Consider the following 18988-nt stretch of genomic DNA (forward strand, 5'->3'; position numbering starts at 1 on the left):
CTTTCTCCATGTGACTTATTTACTTAGTATAATGCCCTCGAATTTTATCCCTATTGTTGTAAATGGCAGGATTTCCTTCTTCATGGCTGAAAAAGATTCCATCAAATCTGTGTGAATGTGTATATATACACACAGACAGACAGACTATATCTTCTTTATTCATTCATGTATCAATGTATACTTATTTTTAACATGTCTTGGCTATTGTGGATAATATTGCAGTAAACATAGGAGTGTAGATATCTCTTTGAGATCCTGATAAGAGAGAGATGGAATGTTCTGTAAGCGTCAGGTCCATGTGGTCTAACGTATGATTCGAGTTTTACAATGTGCTTGTTTTATGTCTGGTTGATCTATCCATTGCTGAATGTGGGGTACTGAGATCTACTTTTATCGTATTGTTGTCTATTTCTACCTTTAGATTGGTTAGTATATGGGATAAGCAATAGAGAAATGGATGATGACTAAGGAAGAATGTGGAGTTTAAAGGAGGTTTATTCATTTGTTTTTCTTATTTAAGATGAGAGCTTTTAGACTGTGTTTATATATTGTTGGAAATGATCCAGTAGAGTACATGTTTACTAAATTTAATTTTGTTTGCATTTTCAAGTATTAGAGAACTGGTTGATTGAATTATATTATCTTGCAAATATACCAAACTAATTGTCGTACTTTTATTCATATAGAAGTAGATTCTGTTCATATAGAAGTATAGAAGTAGATTCTGGGGAAAAGAGGAAGATTTTATTTACATACAATAGAAACATAAACTATTAACAATCTATTCTTGATTGTTATTTTTGGCTTATCAATTTCTAAAGTATAAAAACCACACTTTCTCTACCAACAGTGTTAGTAACACATATTGTGTGCTCAATAAGTATATGTCAAATGTGTGAATAAACAGTTGAATAGATGAATGAATGCCCATTGGGGAATTTGTTTAGAAAAAAAAGCATTTTTAGTTTATTGAAATAATATGTCGATATTGCCCACATATAAAACCTTTTAATTTTTCTTTTAAAAGAGTGTAATATTCAGAAATTGTTATTTATAATTATAGCTAGAAATGGAATAATGCTATTGATTCATTTGCTATTATAGTCCTTCAAAAATACTTCAAAATAAATAGTACTTTCCAAGCATAATGTGAAACATATGTTTTGAAGCCAGATGTCCTTGGTTTGAATTCTTGTTCTACTATCAACCAGCTGTATGGACTTGGAAAAGTTCTTTAGCCTTTCTGTGTCTTATTTTCTTACTTTGTAAAGTACCGAAACTATTGCCTACCTCCCAGAATTTTTTTAGGATTAACATGCCCTTAAAACATGTAAAGTGCCCATAATAATGCCTAATAGTTGCCTGATAAGTCCTCAAAATCTAATATCATAATTATTAAAAGAATTTACTTCATATAAGTAGTTAAGTAATATTTTCCAAATAGAAGTTAGTACCAGTAAATGCATTTTCTTAAAAAAATGAAAATGATAATAAAATACACTGGTATAGTGCTTCTTCTTATCTAACAATGCAAGTAACAACCATTATGTTTTTCCTTTGGCTTTGTCTGTCAGCTTGATCTAAATTTAATATTTTGTGTTACTATTATTAGCAGTATATTTTCTTTGTCCCTTAATGTTATTCTTTTAATATATTGTTTATCCCCCTTAGAGAAAATTAGCTACAAATGCAGAGATTTTATATAAGGAACAATAGGTTTAGATAGTCTTTATATTTTAAGTATTTAATATTTGCTTGAAAAGAATTATTTATTTCTCTAGGTCTGCAAAGAAAACATCTAATGAAGAGAACAAGGTATTGTAAAATATAAATTATCAAAAATATTACCTGTAGCAAAAAATATATATTGTAAAAGACATAGCGAAAAATAGAAAATCTTTCTTTGTTGTAGAGACATTTACTTTGAAAAAGTAATTTAGTACACTCATTATTGATAAAGGTCTCTTTTTGCTAAAAATCAGTTCTTTTAAGAATGCCTGTGTTTTTGATTTTATAAAAAGGTGGATATTTATCACTTCTGTACACTTAGTATATATTGTCAACATTTCGGGGACATTTCGAATAACAGTATTATTTATTTGTAGGTCAAAGAGCAAATTAATTCCGTGGATGACCTCCAAGATTTAACTCAGTGTTTTGAAACAGTAGCAGAATATTGCAAGTTGCCTTACTTTAATTATCAGAAATCTGAACAACTTGGCACGGATTATAAAGGTAGGACCATACTATAAATATAAAGCTTTGGTATGTATTCGGTAGTAATATAAGCACACCTTGTCTGCTATTGCACCATAGATCATGGATGTGTTGTAGAGCTTTTTATCTTTTGTATTTTTTAGAAACATGTTTTCTATTAAAATAAAATGAGAGCAATTATATATGATCAGCCTAGGAGCTATGAGCATCTCCACTGCACTTTTCTCAGTGTGAATGGCCATGCTTAGTGTGTTCACTGACTCTGCTTCTCTCCTATGCCTTCACTCAAGGTCAAGTTTCAATGATTTCTACCCTAGAATACTGAAATAACCTGAGAACAGTTTTCCCTGACATTCTGCCTCCTAGAACCTTGGTCTACATTGCAAGCAGCATTATTAAATATTTTAAAAATTTCAGATCTCAAATCGTTACTCCATTGCTTAAAACCCAGCTATTACTTCCCTTTGCTATAAGCAAAGTTAAAGGTCACAACTCTTTATTTTCATTTTGTATCATTTCATAACCTTCTTTCTAGTTGTGTCTTAGCCATTGTCTGATATGCTTTTTCCTGTTACAGAGCTTTTTTGTTATCAATAGCTTTGGTTAGGTAAACTACATGTATATGAAGTGTATATTTCAATAGCTTTGACGTTTGTATACACATATGAATCCATCACCACAATCCAAATAGTTAACCTTTCCATCACCCCAAATGTCTCCTCATACCTCTTTATATTCCTTATTAAGAGACTGACTAATGGTTTTCTAAAATAATTATACTACTTTCCATTCCCACCAGCAGTACATGAGAGTTCCAATTCCTTCACATCTTCACAAAATTTCGTATTGTCAGTTTTTAAAATCTTAGCCATTCTGATGGATGTGTATACAATTACAGTTTTTGTATGCATTTTCCTAATAATGATGATAATTTTGAGCGTTTCATGTGTGTATTTGTCATCTGTCTTCTCTATACTGTCTCTCTAAACTTTTGCCATCTTAAAAATTAGGTTAGAGCATTCTTTATATATTCTGGATACAATTCCTTTATCACCTATATTTTTTGCAAGGACTTCCTCCCAGTCTGTGGCTTGTCTTTTCATTCTCTTAACAGCGTCTTTCATAGAGTGGAAGTTTTATTTTTCTTTTGATGAATTCCAATTTATCCTTTTGTTTTATTATGAATTTTGTTTTTGGTGTTTATATTGAAGAAATCTTTGCCTAGCACAAGGTTGCAAAATTTTGCTCCTATGTTTTTTGTAGACTTTTATGGTTTTAGGTTTTTCATTTATATTTATGATCCATTTTGTGTTCTCTTTTACATGTGATGCAAGATATGGATCCAAGTTCATTCTTTTGGGTATGAATATCTAATATTTCCAGCACCAATTGATGAAAGGCTCTATTTTCTCCCACTTCATGCCACTGTGCCTTTGTCAAAATCAGTTAACCATATATGTGCGTGTTAATTTCTGTCTTATTGATGTATTTGGCCATCTTTACATCAACTGCATGGTGTTTTAATGATTTTAGGTTTATAATAGTTCTTGCAATTAGGTAGTGTTAGTCCTTCAATGTTCTTTTTCATAGTTATTTTGCTCTTCTAGATTCTTTATATTTCCACATGAATTTTAAATCAGGTTATCAATTTCTAAAAAAGAAAATCTGCTGGTGTTTTTGCAATTAGATTTGAATTATGAGATCTGATGACTCTCAGATTAATTTGGGGGAGAATTGACTTCTTAACAATATTGAATTTTCAACTGCCGAACAAAGTATATGCCTCCATTTATATAGGCATATACATAATTTTTAATTTTCTTTAATTTTTAATTTTCTCAGTAAAATTTTGTATTTTTTAGTGTATAGGTCTTTCCACCTTTTGTGATATTACTCTTATTTTTTTACTTTTTCAGTGAAGTTGTAGACAATATATCTCGAATTTTAATTTCTGATTGTTCTCTGCTAATAAAGAAATACAGTTGATTTTTTTTATATTGATGCTCTATTCTTCAACTTACTGAAATCAGTTATTAGTTCCAGTTGCTTTTTTGTAGATTTTGTCAAAATTTCTACGTAACCAAAGGTTGTCAATCTTTCTTTCTAAAATGACTGTTTTACTAAAGATTTGTAAGCATTTAAGACTTGTGGCCATTTTATTCTCTGTCACAACTAATCAGCTCTGCCATTGTACCATTAGAGTAGCCAAAGACAATACATAAGTTAATGTACATAACTGTATTTTTGTCCAACTGTGTTTACTAAAACAAGCAACCTGACCCACTGGTTAGAGTGTGCTGATTCCTATTCCGTGATCATGTTTTCTGCTAACAAAGACAGCTTTCTTCATCCTTTCCCAGATGGATGTCTTTTGTTTCTTTATCTTGCCTAATTGCACTGAGTAGAATCTCTAGTATGGTGCTGTAAAAAAGGAGGAAAAGCATTTATTCCCTTCTTGTTCCTGATCCTTTGGAGAGAGAATTGTCTTTCACTATACATAGGTTGTTAGCTATAGAGTTACATAGATCATCTCATCAAACTGAAGAAGTTCCCTTGTATTCCTAGTTTGCTGAAAGTTTTATCAGAAATAGATGTTGAATTTTGTCAAGTGTCTTTGTTTCACTCTACTGAATATGGTTTTTCTTTTTCAGTTTTTTTAACATAAAGAGTAACATTAACTGCTTTTTTACTTTGAATAAATGACAGCTTAATTGTGTTATAATTCATATATCATACAATTCATCAATTTAAGGAGTGCAATTGAGTAATTGAGTATTTAGTGTTTTCACAGAGTTGTACAACCATCACCACAATTAATGTTAGGACATTTTCATCACCCTCAAAAGAAACCCCAAACTCACTTGCAATTACTTTTTAAGACAAATTTAGGACTTTACTGCTAAAAAGAAATACATTTTTTCCTCACTGGGGGAGAAGGCAGGATTCAGTCTTAACATTTCTACTTTGAGAGAGTTCACATTAAACAAAAGAAAAAGCTTCATTGCTTATAGTTTTTGAATATGTGTTTAGCAAAATTTGACTTTGCCAGTGGGTGCCACAAACATATCCATCTAGTTGTACGCTTAGCGAAATAATCAGTAAAATTTATAGACTCTAACAATGAAATGTGAGTGATATTACAAATAGAAGAGGCAGCTGACGATGTACTCCTCCCTCTCCACTGGAAAAATTTCCCTCCCCATGATTATAGAATTTGTTTCTATCTTTTAATTAAAAATTATTTCAAGCTGTTGTGGAAAGATTTTTTTATTCATTAAATTTCTTAGTAACTGTTTAGTAACATAACACAAAGTTCAAGTGTACAACTTTATAATACGACCTCTGTATATTCTATTGGGTGTGCACCACTTGACATCTAGTCTCCTTCGTCAGCATGTATTTGACCCTCTTTAATTGATTTTTAAGTGTTAAAACAACCCTGCATTCCTGGGATAAACCCAATTTGGTCATGACAATTTGTTCTTTTAATGGATTCTTGGATTTGATTTGCTAATGTTTTATTTAAAATTTTTACCTCCAGGCTCATGTGGTATTTTTCTTTCTTATAATATCTCCATCTGTTTTTGATTTCAGGGTAACATTATCCTTATAGAATGTGTAGAGTTACATTTCTCAAAGTCTTCTTTTTTTTTTTTTTTGGAGTTTGCATGGAACTGGTATCATTTCCTGCTAAAATGTTTGGTAGAATTCACCAGTGTAGCCTTTGGGCCTGAAATTTTATTTATGGAGCAGTATTTAAGTAAGACTTCTGTTTCTTTTACAGCTCTAGGGCTGTTTATCTTATCTGTTCTTTCTTGATAGAGCTTTGATAATTTCTGTCTTTCAAAAAATTTACACACTTCATCTGAGTTGTCAAATTTATTTACATCCAGTTTATAAAATTACTCCATTATTCTTTTAATATTTGTAGAACCTGTAGTAATGTCACTCTACTCATTTCTGATATGGGTAATTTGTGGGTTTTTTCCTCTTTTTCTTTATCAGCCAAGATAGAGATTTGTTACTTTTATTGATCTCCTGAAAGCATTTGGTTTCATTGATTTTTGACTATTTTTTTTGCCTTATCGATTTCAACATTAATGTTTATTATTTTTTTTCTTCTGTTTCCTTTGGGTTTAATCTGCTCTTCTTTTTAAAAATAGTTTCATAGATCAAAGCCAAGGTCATTGATTTGAGACTTCTTGTCTAATATAGTTATTCAATGTTATAAATTTCCATATAAGTAGTACTGTAGCAGCATTCCACAAAATGTAATATGTTTTCATTTCCGTTCAGTTCAAAATCCTTTCTAATTTCTCTTTTCATTATTTCTTTGATCTAAGGGTTACTTAGATGTGTGTTATTTAGTTTCCAAATATTTGAGTATTTTCCAGACATATTTTTGTTCATGAGTTCCAGTTTGTATGACTAAAACCTTTTGACATACCCCTTATATTAAGATTGATTTTATAACACAGAATATACTCTTTCAGTAAATGTTCCATGAGTACTTGATAAGAGTGGTGGTGTTCAAGTCTACTATCTTCTTGATGATTTTCTGCTACTTGTTGTATCACTAATTAAATGAATTGTATTAAAATATCAGGCTGTAATTGTGAATTTGTCTATTTCTCTTTGCAATTCTATCAATTTTTGTGTCATATATTTTGAAGCTGTGATTAGGTGCATAATCATTTAGGATTGTTAATGCCACTTATTAATTTATCATTATGAAATAATTTCATTAATTGCTGGTAAATTTTTTGCTCTGAAATATACTTTGGTATTAATAATGCCACTTTAGCTCAGCCTTCTTCTGTCAAGCATTAGTGTAGTATATCTTATATCTAACCTTAAAAATATTGTCTTTATATTTAAAGTGCATTTTTTTCTGGTGGCATATAATTGGGTCTTGCTTTTTGACCCAGTCAGACAACTTGTCTTTTAAGTAAGGTTTTTAGACTATTTTCATTTAATGTGATTATTAATCTATAGTAGGCTTGAATCTGTCATCATGTAGTTTGATTTCTCTTTGTCCTGTCTGATCCTTGTTCCCATTTTCTTCTTTTGCTGTGTTCTTTTAGATTAATCGAGTAATTTTTTATGATTTAGTTCTATTTCATTTTCATTTTTCTTTTTGGTTTTTTTTTTTTTTGGCTTATTAGCTATAACTGTTTTTGCTATTTTATCAGTTACTTAAGGTTGGTTTATGCTGAATGACTTTATCACAGTCTATCTTCAAGTAACATTATACCACATCATATATACTACAAGAAAATCACAGTAGTTTACTTCTATTTCTGGATCTCTGGCATTGTATTTGTCATAAAGTCTAAACAACCTTGGCCAATTTTTCTTCAAACATTTTTCTGTCCCTCACCCCTGCTGTTGTAACTATTTGAAATTTTCTCACAATTCACAGATGTCAAACTTCCTAATCTTTTATTTTGTGATGTCTAATATGCATTTATTCTCATCAGGTGTATTTTTAATCTCTGATGTTATATTTTCATCTGTATAAGAGCTATTTGGTTTTTAATAAATAGCTTTTATGCCTCTACTTAACTTTTTGAGCTTTGTTTTGGGATATAGTTAAATTACTTGAAATGATCTTGCTCTTATAATTTGTTAGGTGAATCCAGAGCAGTGCTTGGCTGAGGGCTAACTCCTCCCCACTACTGAGGCAAGGCACTTCTCACTACTCTGTTCATTGTCTTCTTTATTATAAGTCTATTCATCCTGGCTGCTGGGAATAGACACTATTCCTGGTACTCTGTAAGCACCAAGGACTGTTTCTCATACTCTATTCAGATTTTTTTTTTCCTTCCTGGTCTCCGGTAATTTCCCTATGTGTATGCACTGTTCCTTACTCAGTTGAATACTCTCTGCAGATCTCCAGAGTTCTTCATCTGTTTCACCCTCTCCTCTCCAGTGTTCTAAACTGTGATCTCTACTTGCCTTGGTTTCACCTGCCACTCAGGTTCATCACCTAACTCAGGAAGTCTAGTGGAGTCTACCTCAGTTCCTTCCCCTGGTGTTGTGGCCTGGCATTTCCTTTAAGTCAGTAAGCTGGGACATTCCTTAGGGTAACTCCATTTGTTTCCAGAATCGTTGTCCTTCATTGCCTAAAGTCATTGTCTTGAAAAAAATTTTAATAATTTTGTCTGTTTTGTTTTTGCTTTTTTCATGTATGAAGGTATGCTTTCTTTCTAGAAGCAGATTGCAATGGAACATTGGCATATGCTGTAGACTGAGTCGAATGCCCTTCTTCCTCCATTGTCTAATTGTTTTCTGCTCATTCCATGTTTCTCAGTGTAGTCAACTCTTCCTCAGGGAAGTCTTGCCTGGGCCCAACCCAAATTAAGTTCTGTTATGTGATTGTACAATTCTGTTTTTTTATTGTATCTCTCTGAATTTATCTGTCATTCTCCTCTACTAGACTTAAAGCTAAACAAGAGCCAGGAGTCATATCTGTTTTATCCGCAGAGCTTAGTCTGATGTCTTCCACATTGTATGTGCATAGTGCTTTATACACAAAAAGGATTCATATATTTTATTTCTATTCTTGTTTTCTCACTGATGTAGATTCTCCTAGTTTATTGAATATCCAGGATGCAGTTATATCATATGAAAGACTGAAAGAGTTTAGAAACAATCACTGTGAACTCCATTCAGAAAAAATTAAAAAAATGAACACTCAGATAACTGAACTACAAAGGGATCTATCAGAAATGAAAGAAATGAAATCACAGTTAGAGCATCAAAAACTGCAATGGGAACAAGAACTCTGCAATTTGAGGTATTGAACATCTTGGTTTCAAAGAAACATTTGAATATTTACTATTTAAAAACGTTTTTAATTTTTGAATTCTAGGTGACATACATTATTTTTTAATCTGTTGAAGTGACATTGGTTAATAAAATTATATAGATTTCAAGTGTAAATTTAATAATACATCATCTGTATTGGCCTATTAGCTATAACTGTTTTTGCTATTTTATCAGTTATATCGTGTGTTCACCACATCATGTCAAATCTCCTTCAGTCACCATATATTTCACCCTCTTCACTTTATGTACCTCTACCTTATGTTCCTTTTTCTTTGGTAACCAGTAAACTGTTGTCTGTGTCCATGATTTTTGTTCGTTTATCTGTCTGTTTGTTTGTTACTTTCAGTTGTATATTCCATATATATGTGAAATCATATGGTTCTCGACTTTTACTCTCTGACTTAATTTGCTTAGCATAATTATCTTAAGCTTTATCTATGTTGTCACAAATGGCAGTATTTCATGTTTTATAAAGCTACTGAATAATATATCATTGTATATATGTACTAGGTCTTCTTTATTCTGTCAGCCATTGGTGAACACCGAGGTTGCCTCCATGTCTTGGCTATTGTAAATAATGCTACAATGTATATATGGATGCACAAGCCCCTTCTAAGCAGTGTTTTTGGGTTTCTCTGAATAGCCAGAAATGGGATTATTGGGTCGTTCTTCACAACATGTTTTTGTTTAGCCTTTGTTTTAAAGTCTATTTAGTTTGATATGAGTTATTGCTACGCCAGATTCTTTTTTAATCTTCATTTTCATGAAACATCTTTTCCCACCCCTTTACTTTGAGTCTGTGTGTTTTTTTCAGTCTGAAGTGATTCTCTTGTAGACAGTACATATAAGGGTTTTGTTATCCATTCATCCATCCCATATCTTTTGATTGGAGCATTTTATTCATTTACATTTAAAGCAATTATTTATAGTTATGAAGTTATTGCAATTTTAGTGTTCACATTTTTGCTCTCTTTTCTTCTCTTTTTTCTTAAAAAAAAAGGTCTCTCTGACATTTCTTGTATACCTGTTTAGAGATGATGAACTCTTTCAGCTTTCTCTTGTCTGGAAAGGTTGTTATCTGTCCTTCAATTCTAAATGAGAGCTTTACTTGGTAGAGTAATCTTGGCTATAGGTCCTTGCTTCTCATCACTTTGAATATTTCATGGAAGCCCTTCTGGCCTGCAAAGTTTCTGTGGAGACATCAGATGACAGTCTAATGAGAACCTCTGTGTAGATAACGAACTGCTTTTCTCTTGCTGATTTTAAGATTCTCTTTGTCTTCAATCTTTGGCATTTTAATTATGATGTGTCCTGGTGTAGGCTTCTTTGGATTCATCTTATTTGAGACTCTGTACTTCTCAGGATTGTACGTCTACTTTCTTCATCAGATTAGGTAAGTTTCTTTAGATAAGTTTTCAATTCCTTGCTCTCACTCTTCTTATTTTGACACCCCTGTTGTGTGAATATTGGTACACTTGTTGTCCTAGTGGCCACTTCAACTATTATCATTTTTTTCTATTCATTTTTCTATTTCTGTTCTGACTGGATGTTTCCTGCACCTTTGTCTTTCAAATCTCTGATTCGATCCTCTGCTTCATCTCATCAACTGTTGGTTCTTCCTAAAGTATTCTTTATTTCAGTTACTGTATTCTTCATTTCTGACTAGTTCCTCTTTGTGTTTTCCATCCCCATTTTTATATTTTCTATCTCTTTTTATAGTTCTCAGTGAGTTTATCTACTCTTCTCCTAAGATCATTGAGCATTCTTACAATCAATGTTTCAGACCTTGCATCTGGTACATGGCTTTTCTCCTTTTTGTAGAGTTCTTTTTCTGGAGTTTGTTCTGTTCATTCATTAGGGAAATATTTCTTTGTCTCTCCTTTTGTCTGCCTCCCTTTTTTTGTTTCTATGTATTAGGTAGAGCTGCTGTGTTTCTCAATTATAGTACAGTGATCTAATATAGTAGGTTTCCTATAGGGACCAGTAACATAGTCTCCGTGGTAACCTGAGCCCAGTACTCCGGGTGCGTCCTTTGTATGGGCTGAGTGCACCCTCCTGCTGTTGTTAAGCCTTGGTTGCTATTTGCATGTAAATGAGAAGGATTGATCTTCAATCTGATAGGTTGTGAGAACTGGCTGCTCCTACAGTGGAGGTGCTGTTATGCAGGGGCTGACCCTTCAGAAAAGGATTCATTTTAGCAGGGTTCAGGTGGTTGCCAAGTCTTCTCATTGGGTGTGTCTTTTTGCAGGGTGCCCTGGTGTGGCCTGAAGCTGGCCAACAGGCAGATTTGTTCTGGGGCCCTTTGTGCAGGAATCTGTTTCAAGCTAAAATCAGCCACTGCTTGTGCCCTGCTTGGGACCAGTTGCTATGAGCTACAAAATCATCTGCAGATGGTTGTCACTCATTCTTGGGTCAGAGGTGCCTGGGATAGGCTAAGCATCGTTGAGAGGCCAGTTAACACAAGTGCTGGGCTTGGGGCTGCTTAACAAGAGGTACAGGGTATGCTGAGGGCAAATGTTACTTGTTTGGGTTTGAGAACCTTTGAGAGATTTTTGGAAAATCTAGAAGCAACTTGGGTGGGCCCAGAATTTGGGTGGGGTAGGGTCTCAGGGAATCACCAGAGCAGTGCAAACAGTGTTTGTCAGGTCAATGGAGATTCAGATATGGTGACCACTGTGTCTCCAGGCTGGGAGAGGGGAAGCCTCAACAAAGAAACAATGGCTTCTGCCAACACTTCTGTCTGTGGAAATCTTCCCTTCCAGTCTTCACCCTAAATCTGGATAATTCAGTTCCTCCCCAAATGTCCAGACATATTTCAAGGTGCTACCTCAGTGCTAGAGCTCAAAGTAAGTGATTCTGTCAGCAAGTGAGTCCATACTTGGACGCTTTAAGAGGAACACCTGGGACTCTAGCAACCCTCCATCTCACTCAGGCACAATCTTCATCGGTTTTCACAGCCAGAATTAGTGGGGACTTCTCTTCCTGGAACTGGAACCTTGAGCTGGGGAGCCCAGTGCGGGCTGGGACACCTCACTCTTCAGCGGAGACCTCCTCAGCCAAGATATCCCTCTTGAATTTGAACTGCCACACATGGTTGTTGGACCAGTCTGCCATTTCTGACTCTCCTACTAGTCTTGACGTGGCATCTTTTATATATCCTTAGTTGTAGGAGTTTTGTTCAACTAGACTTCAAGCGATTCTCAATGATGTTTGTTCTGTAGTTTAGTTGTAATTTTGATGTAATCGTGAGAGGAGGTAGGTACAACATTGACCTACTCTCCCATTTTGACTGGAAGTTGAAGATTAACTTTTATACTACAGATATACAAGAGAAGTTTTTTAATTGCTAATATGCTTTCTGGGATTTTATAGGGAAGAAAACTTTACGATAGTGTAGTATAAAATTCGTGAAAATAATATACCAAGTTTTTAACAGTGTACACTTCTAATAATAAGTTCATGTATCTTCTTTCAAATCATCGTATAAATACTTCATTCTTTAACAAATTGAATTTGGGTTGTTATTTTTCTATAGTATAATTAATGCTGCAAGGACTATCTCTTATATAAATCTGTTTCAACATTCCTGATTATGTACTTTGAATAAATTCTTTAATAGAGCATTTTTTGGTTGAAGTATAAGTACTTTTTTAAAAAGATCTTTAATCCATATTTCCAAACATTCTCAAGAAAGTTGAAGTTCACTTACATTCCTACCAACAGAGTCTGAAATGGCTATTTTTCTCAAGACAGGAAAAATTCCTTAAAGAAACTTGTGCAGTTCTAGTCTTAGTGTATGATTGGAATGAAAGTGAAATGGAAATTAATGACTGATTAGTTTATTCAGTATTGATAAAATTAATTCAAAGGTCTATGTTAAAAGCGCATATTACACTTTCCTGTTGACTTAATTAATATGAATTCTGTCTTTTTCCAAAAGGGATTTTAAAGTCATTTATAAAATAGACAATAATCAACAAGATAAGTTGAAAGTGTTACAAAAGAAGAAACATGAAAAATGTAGAGTGACAGTTATTTGACTCCTTAGCCTAGTCTTGGATTATAGTAGTCAGCAGATGTGTTGTGTAAAAGTCATCTGCAGATGTTGTCTTACACTATAAATATTTTTTAGGGGTAACTGTTATATTTTGTAAAATGGAAGTTTTATTTCCAGTGAATTTGTAAACTTGTTTATAAATATGACTTCTCTTTTTTAATGAGTAACTGAATTAATTATCTGTCCTAATATAGAAGTAATTACGACTGTAGAAACAAAGATAATTTTCCACATTACCTTTACTGAATAATTTCAAAACTCCTTTTCTACAATATTTACCAGAGTTACTACTGACTAAAAATAAGTAACAGTTTTCAATGCTACCTTTCAGATTATATATATGTATATAATCTTTGGAAGAGATTGAATTCAGAAATAAAAACATGATCTCCATATAGGAAAAAACTCTGAGAACTTAGAAATTTTATTAGGGTAATGATCCAACATATGTAGAACCAGATCATGGTATAAACTTTTTATTTTCTAACCAAATGAATTTTAAGATAAGTTTATTTAACTACAGATTTGCCTTACAACAAGAAAAGGAAAAAACAAAAAATACTGAGATGTTCTATAAAAGAATTAGGGAACAGTTAAGAACAAAAGAAGAGCAATATTGTAAAGAAGTTGAAATAAAACAACAACTTGAAATCTCTCTTAGAACACTAGACTTAGAATTGAAGACTGTAAGAAACAATTTCAATCAGGTAAATTCATCTTTGCTAAAAAATTTATATTTTATCAATATTTTTAATTTCTTTTGATTTAAGGTTTATTGTTTAAGTTTAAAACAAACCAAAATGTTGTCTCATTCAAAATGTGAATGATGACATTTGCAACAAAAATGATTAATTTGTTGTAATTCTTGGCATCCAATAGGGCTCTGTATATATTCTCTAAATAACAAAATGGAAGATAAATTTAGCTTAATCATTAACATACATGTTAATTTGGGCTTTTTTTAAATGCTGACATACAGATTAACTTGCCTTGAAACTGTGATGGAACTAGTCTAATCTTCCATAAAGAGGCTTTATTTCATAATACTATAGCTGCCTGTATTTTTGCTGTATGACAAATATAGCTGTCATTTAAATTCAAATTTGAGTTTTTCATGGAGGATAAAGATCCTTGTGCTTAAAATGGCTTCATTCTTTAAATATTTTTTAATGTTCTGATTTTGAGCTTTTGACTTTTTTCTAACTTTATGAAACTAAGAACCTAATGACATGTATCTCTAGGTTGTAAAAGTGCAAAATACCACTCAGAGGCAACTTTCTCGAGAACGGAACGCCAGAATATCACAAGATGCAATCCTGACCAATCACCTTTGCAAACTAAAGGAGATAGAAATAGCTCTTAAGAAAATTAATTCTAAGGTATTTTGTTTAGTCATTTTCAAATGCATGTGTGTATGTATTTGTGTGTTTATATATTTAAAACCCAACACTGTACATATGGGAAATATAGTGGATTTTAAATGCATACATATGTATGTATATATGTGCGTCTATATATGTGTGTGTATCATATATACACATACAACATATATGTGTACATATTTTTTTAAGGGGTGATATTTTTGGTCTATTGATTAAATAATATAGTCATAATTCAAATCCATTTATTTCTAGCAGTCAAGTGTTGACATTCCCAACAGCTTCATCTAAAGCAGAGGTTTTTACTATTTTCCATAGGAATCGATGAGCTTTCAGAATCTCAAAACTATTTGTACTAACAATAGATGTCCTAGATTTGGGCAGTGATTTTATTGCCTGGCTATATTGATAAGGAGGCAAGCTTTCACTTCTACTGATAATAAGGAAAAAAAGTATAGCCAGTTCAGAGACCATATTTTAGATATCATTCTCCTACTTTTGAGAAAATAACAATTTGCTCAATATTCCTATTTCAGTGTAAGAAGTAATATTCCTATTTCAGTCCAAGAAGCTTATGAAAACAATATGACATAATATATTCTTAGTGATAATATATTGATAACTTTTATTTGTAGTAAAAAATAAGTCAGTGTATTTTCCCCTATTTCACATTTATTACCACTTTAAATATTATAAAGAGGAAATTAAATTTATTGTAGCTGCAGATAATTTCATGATTTTCTAAGAGGAGCTCTATGAATTTTACCTTATTTACCATGAGCTTTTTTGAAATATACGCTTCTTCATATTTATATATTTACACTAGAGAAGTATCTGTGGTTTGGTGCAAGAGCACTAATTGTAGAGTCAAAAGACATGGGAAAAATCTTGAACTGTCTTATCTTTTTAACCTCTCCATTCCAGATTATGCTAACTGAGTTCTTTGATGTATATAGAAGTGCTTAGTGCAATGCCAAGATTTATCAGTTGTTAATAGATATGATTTTTATAACTGACTAAAAGTATTAGAAAAGTAGAATGTGTATGGAATAGTCCTAGGGGAAAAAAAATTAAGAAATAAGATCTGTCCAAATATATGCAGAGTTAATATGTTTACTGTAGGGTAGCTGTATATCGAGACTATAAACTCCATTTTTAAGTGTAGTCAGATTTATTAACCTTTTATTTTAGGCCTTCTAGGTTTTTTGTCTTTCCAATTATGAGACATAAAAATTCTCCTATGATTTCCTTTTTACATTCATAGATTCAGTGTCTTATGTTAAATTTTTAAACTTTGGGTATTTTATGCTTATATTAAGTTGGAGGACTTGAACCAACTTAATTTTTTTTCCCAATGGTATATCCACATACTAAAACCTTTTCATGATATATATACATACGTTCTTCTTTAATTTCAGGGAATACCATGATATATCATTTCATTGAGTGCTAGCTACAAGTCTTCTTTATTTTCCTTAGGTTTCTGATACTCATGAAAAAGAAAAAGATATGTCACATAAAAAGCACATGTTGCTGGATGAAATTGCCATGCTAAGACTGGAAATAGACACAGTAAAAAATCAGAAGCAGGAGGTGGAAAAAAAGTGTTTGGGGGACATTGCAATTGTACAAAAAAAGAACGACCATCTTCAAAAGACCATAAAACTGTATAAGGAAACACTAACAAAAAAAATATTTCAATGTAATAGTCTGCTTAATGTTCAGAAAGCTGAGAATACTACACTAAACTCTCAACTTGAGGATGAGAAACAAAACAAAGAAAGACTGGAAACGGAAGTTGAATCCTACCGTTCTAAACTGGCTAGTGCTATACATGATTATGAGCAAAGTCAGATGTCAAAAAGTGACCTAGAACTTACTTTCCAGAGAGGAAGACATGAATGGTTTCATTTTCGGGACAAAATGAATTTTGATATGTCTCACCTGAAAGATAAAAATGAGATTCTTACTCAACAACTTTCTAAAGCTGAAAGTAAATTGAATATGCTAGAAACTGAGCTCCATCACACAAGAGATGCTCTCAGAGAAAGGACTGTAGTTTTAGAACATGTACAAACAGACTTAAGCCAAATACAGTGTCAGAAGAAGGAAATTGAACAAGATAAAGTGAATAAATGCACTGGAAAGCAGGAATCCTTAGAAGAGAAATTATATCAGCTACACAGCAAAAATGCAATACTTCGACAGCAACTGGATGATGTTCACAGCAAAGCCGACAATAAAGAAAAGATAATAATTAATTTCCAAGAACAGTTTCAGGATACGATAAAAAGACTTCAGGCCAAAAGTGAAAAACAAAGTCATATGCTAGAAGAAAAAAATCAGGAGTTAATCAATGAATTGCGTCATTTGAAAGAAAGAATGTATCAGCGTGAAAATGATGAAGAAAGAGAGGTAATTATCCAGAAAGATAAATATTTTTCAAAATTTCTGAAAGAAAATTCCAGGTAATATTTGATTATGTCTAAATGGTGAATCTAGTTGAATTTTCACCATATACAGACTGTAAATGTATTTCTAAGCAGGACAGGATTCCCCTGTCATTCATACTCTCCTCTATGAGAGATGCTACCAATAATTTAAGGTCAGAAGAGTGCATTGTGAATCCTAAAGTTGGAACATTGAGATAGATGCACCTACCAACTAGTTCTTTTCAGTCACAGTAACTAGGTCCATGCAATTTCATTTTACAGATATACCTATAAGAGGAAATGAAAGATTGTGTTGATGGCCCTACTTGTTGCTGAAGAAACTTTGAAAATTATTGTTTTTCTAAACTTCGTATAAATTAGTCACATTGTGTTAGCATACTTTTCATACAGTATGGACAATATGTTGCTAAGGAGTCTTTCTTGACTGCGAGTGCCAGGAGTTGTCACCTTACAGTTTCATAAAGAAATCTACTAAGATATCAAAAATTTTAAATTAGTAAGAATGCCCAAAACTGCTTAAGCTTATATAAAAAACAATGAGGGATTTTCTGTAGAGCGCTATAGAAATGAGTTATGATTATGACACAGATTTATTAACCACTATAAAGTCTACCCTGTGGATCAAAAAATTTTAATTAGAGACAGATTTTATCCAGTTCAATCAATAGCCCTAAAAGGTCTAGATGTTCTCATCTGTGGCTCTGCAGGCCAGATCCGACCTGGGTTAAGATATTTGACCCATGCAATGTTGAGGTGAGGAATCTGGATTAGGAAGAGGAGAGATCTCTAGCTGACTCAAGCCTTCAAACAATGTAGTTCAATATGCATCTGAAAGGAACTTGAGAAGAAGACTTCAATAGGTCAGGTCAGGTCTCTATGTAATAATAGAAAATAATTCAATAAAAAGTAATGATAGTAATTGATAATCTGACTCTTGTGAAAAGCTTTTGCATTCTAAGAGAAAAACAGGGCAAAGTATGCTGGTCAACTTCCTGAGGGGGAAGGTGGCCCCATGATCAGAAAATAACAGTACACTCAAAGCAATACCAATAAAATTCAAAATAAAATGTATAAGATTAGCTAATCCACACCAAGTGATGATTTAAGAGTGTATGGTTGAGAATATTGTTTGTGAGGAATTACAAGGAAGAAAGAAAGTACAGAAGACTTCAATGACAGGGTCATGTTATTTAGGGAATCTGATTTGAAGCATTGAGATGTAAAGAACTCTGAGAGAATGTGAAGGAGAAATAGAGAGGGTCCAAGACTGAACATCAAGGTGGCTGTTGTTTAGAAATGACTTGTAATTAGAGGCTGAGGGTGTGGTCATTGCTGTCAATTGCTGCTGAGAAGTTAAACAACATAAGGATGAAGAAGAAGTGACCTCAAAGAATTTGTAGTGCAATTATAGGATTGAAAATCAGACTCATGTAAAAGAGAGTAAGTGATGTAAATATGAATATGTAGATGAGACCATTTAAGAATGTTAGAGTCCAATGGAAGGGGAGAAACAGGATGATAGAAAAGCTACAAGAATCAAGAAAAAGTTATGTATTTATATAATATAGTGAAGACAAACTTTATTTAAAGAGAAAACTATTAAATAAAAAAGGAAATTGAAACAAATGAATACTTACAGAGAATGGCAGTTTTTATCTCATCTGAAAGTCATATTATCATCATAATGGGATAGGAACAGATTTGCATTATTAAACCGACTACTTACAGTTTTTCAACTATTAAAGTTCAAATCATATGTCTCCTTGTCAATCTTTCTCATCTCCTAAGTAGAGCAACCATTTAAAATATGATACCTACCTTGTTGTAATTGAAGGGAACCCAAGAAAAAAATTTATGTTTTTGTCCTAGTTATCTGCTTCTCATTAGCATTGTTTATCATTATTAAATTGATCTTAACATCTATTAGATTCTTCTTTAAAGGGGACTACAGGCATACAGAGAGATTGCAGATGTGGTTCCAGACCCAAGCAATAAAGTGCAATCACAAGAACTTTTTGTTGCCCAGTGCATATAAAAGTTATGTTTACACT

At 32.6% G+C, this 18988-nt stretch overlaps 1 protein-coding gene across 1 annotated transcript in view; it reads left to right on the forward strand.

Moving 5' to 3' along the window:
* The window catches only part of LOC102879118 (ankyrin repeat domain-containing protein 26), a 104436-nt gene that overhangs the window by 72778 nt on the left and 12670 nt on the right, over positions 1 to 18988 (forward strand). Inside the window, 6 exon segments of the mRNA XM_025040540.1 lie at positions 1782 to 1815; positions 2106 to 2235; positions 8803 to 9016; positions 13629 to 13812; positions 14347 to 14484; positions 15964 to 16952. Of these exon segments, the coding sequence (XP_024896308.1) occupies positions 1782 to 1815; positions 2106 to 2235; positions 8803 to 9016; positions 13629 to 13812; positions 14347 to 14484; positions 15964 to 16952 (1689 nt within the window).

This window comes from Pteropus alecto, unplaced genomic scaffold (assembly GCF_000325575.1).
Source record: "Pteropus alecto unplaced genomic scaffold, ASM32557v1 scaffold29, whole genome shotgun sequence".
In the NCBI taxonomy this organism is placed as follows: Eukaryota; Metazoa; Chordata; class Mammalia; order Chiroptera; family Pteropodidae; genus Pteropus; species Pteropus alecto.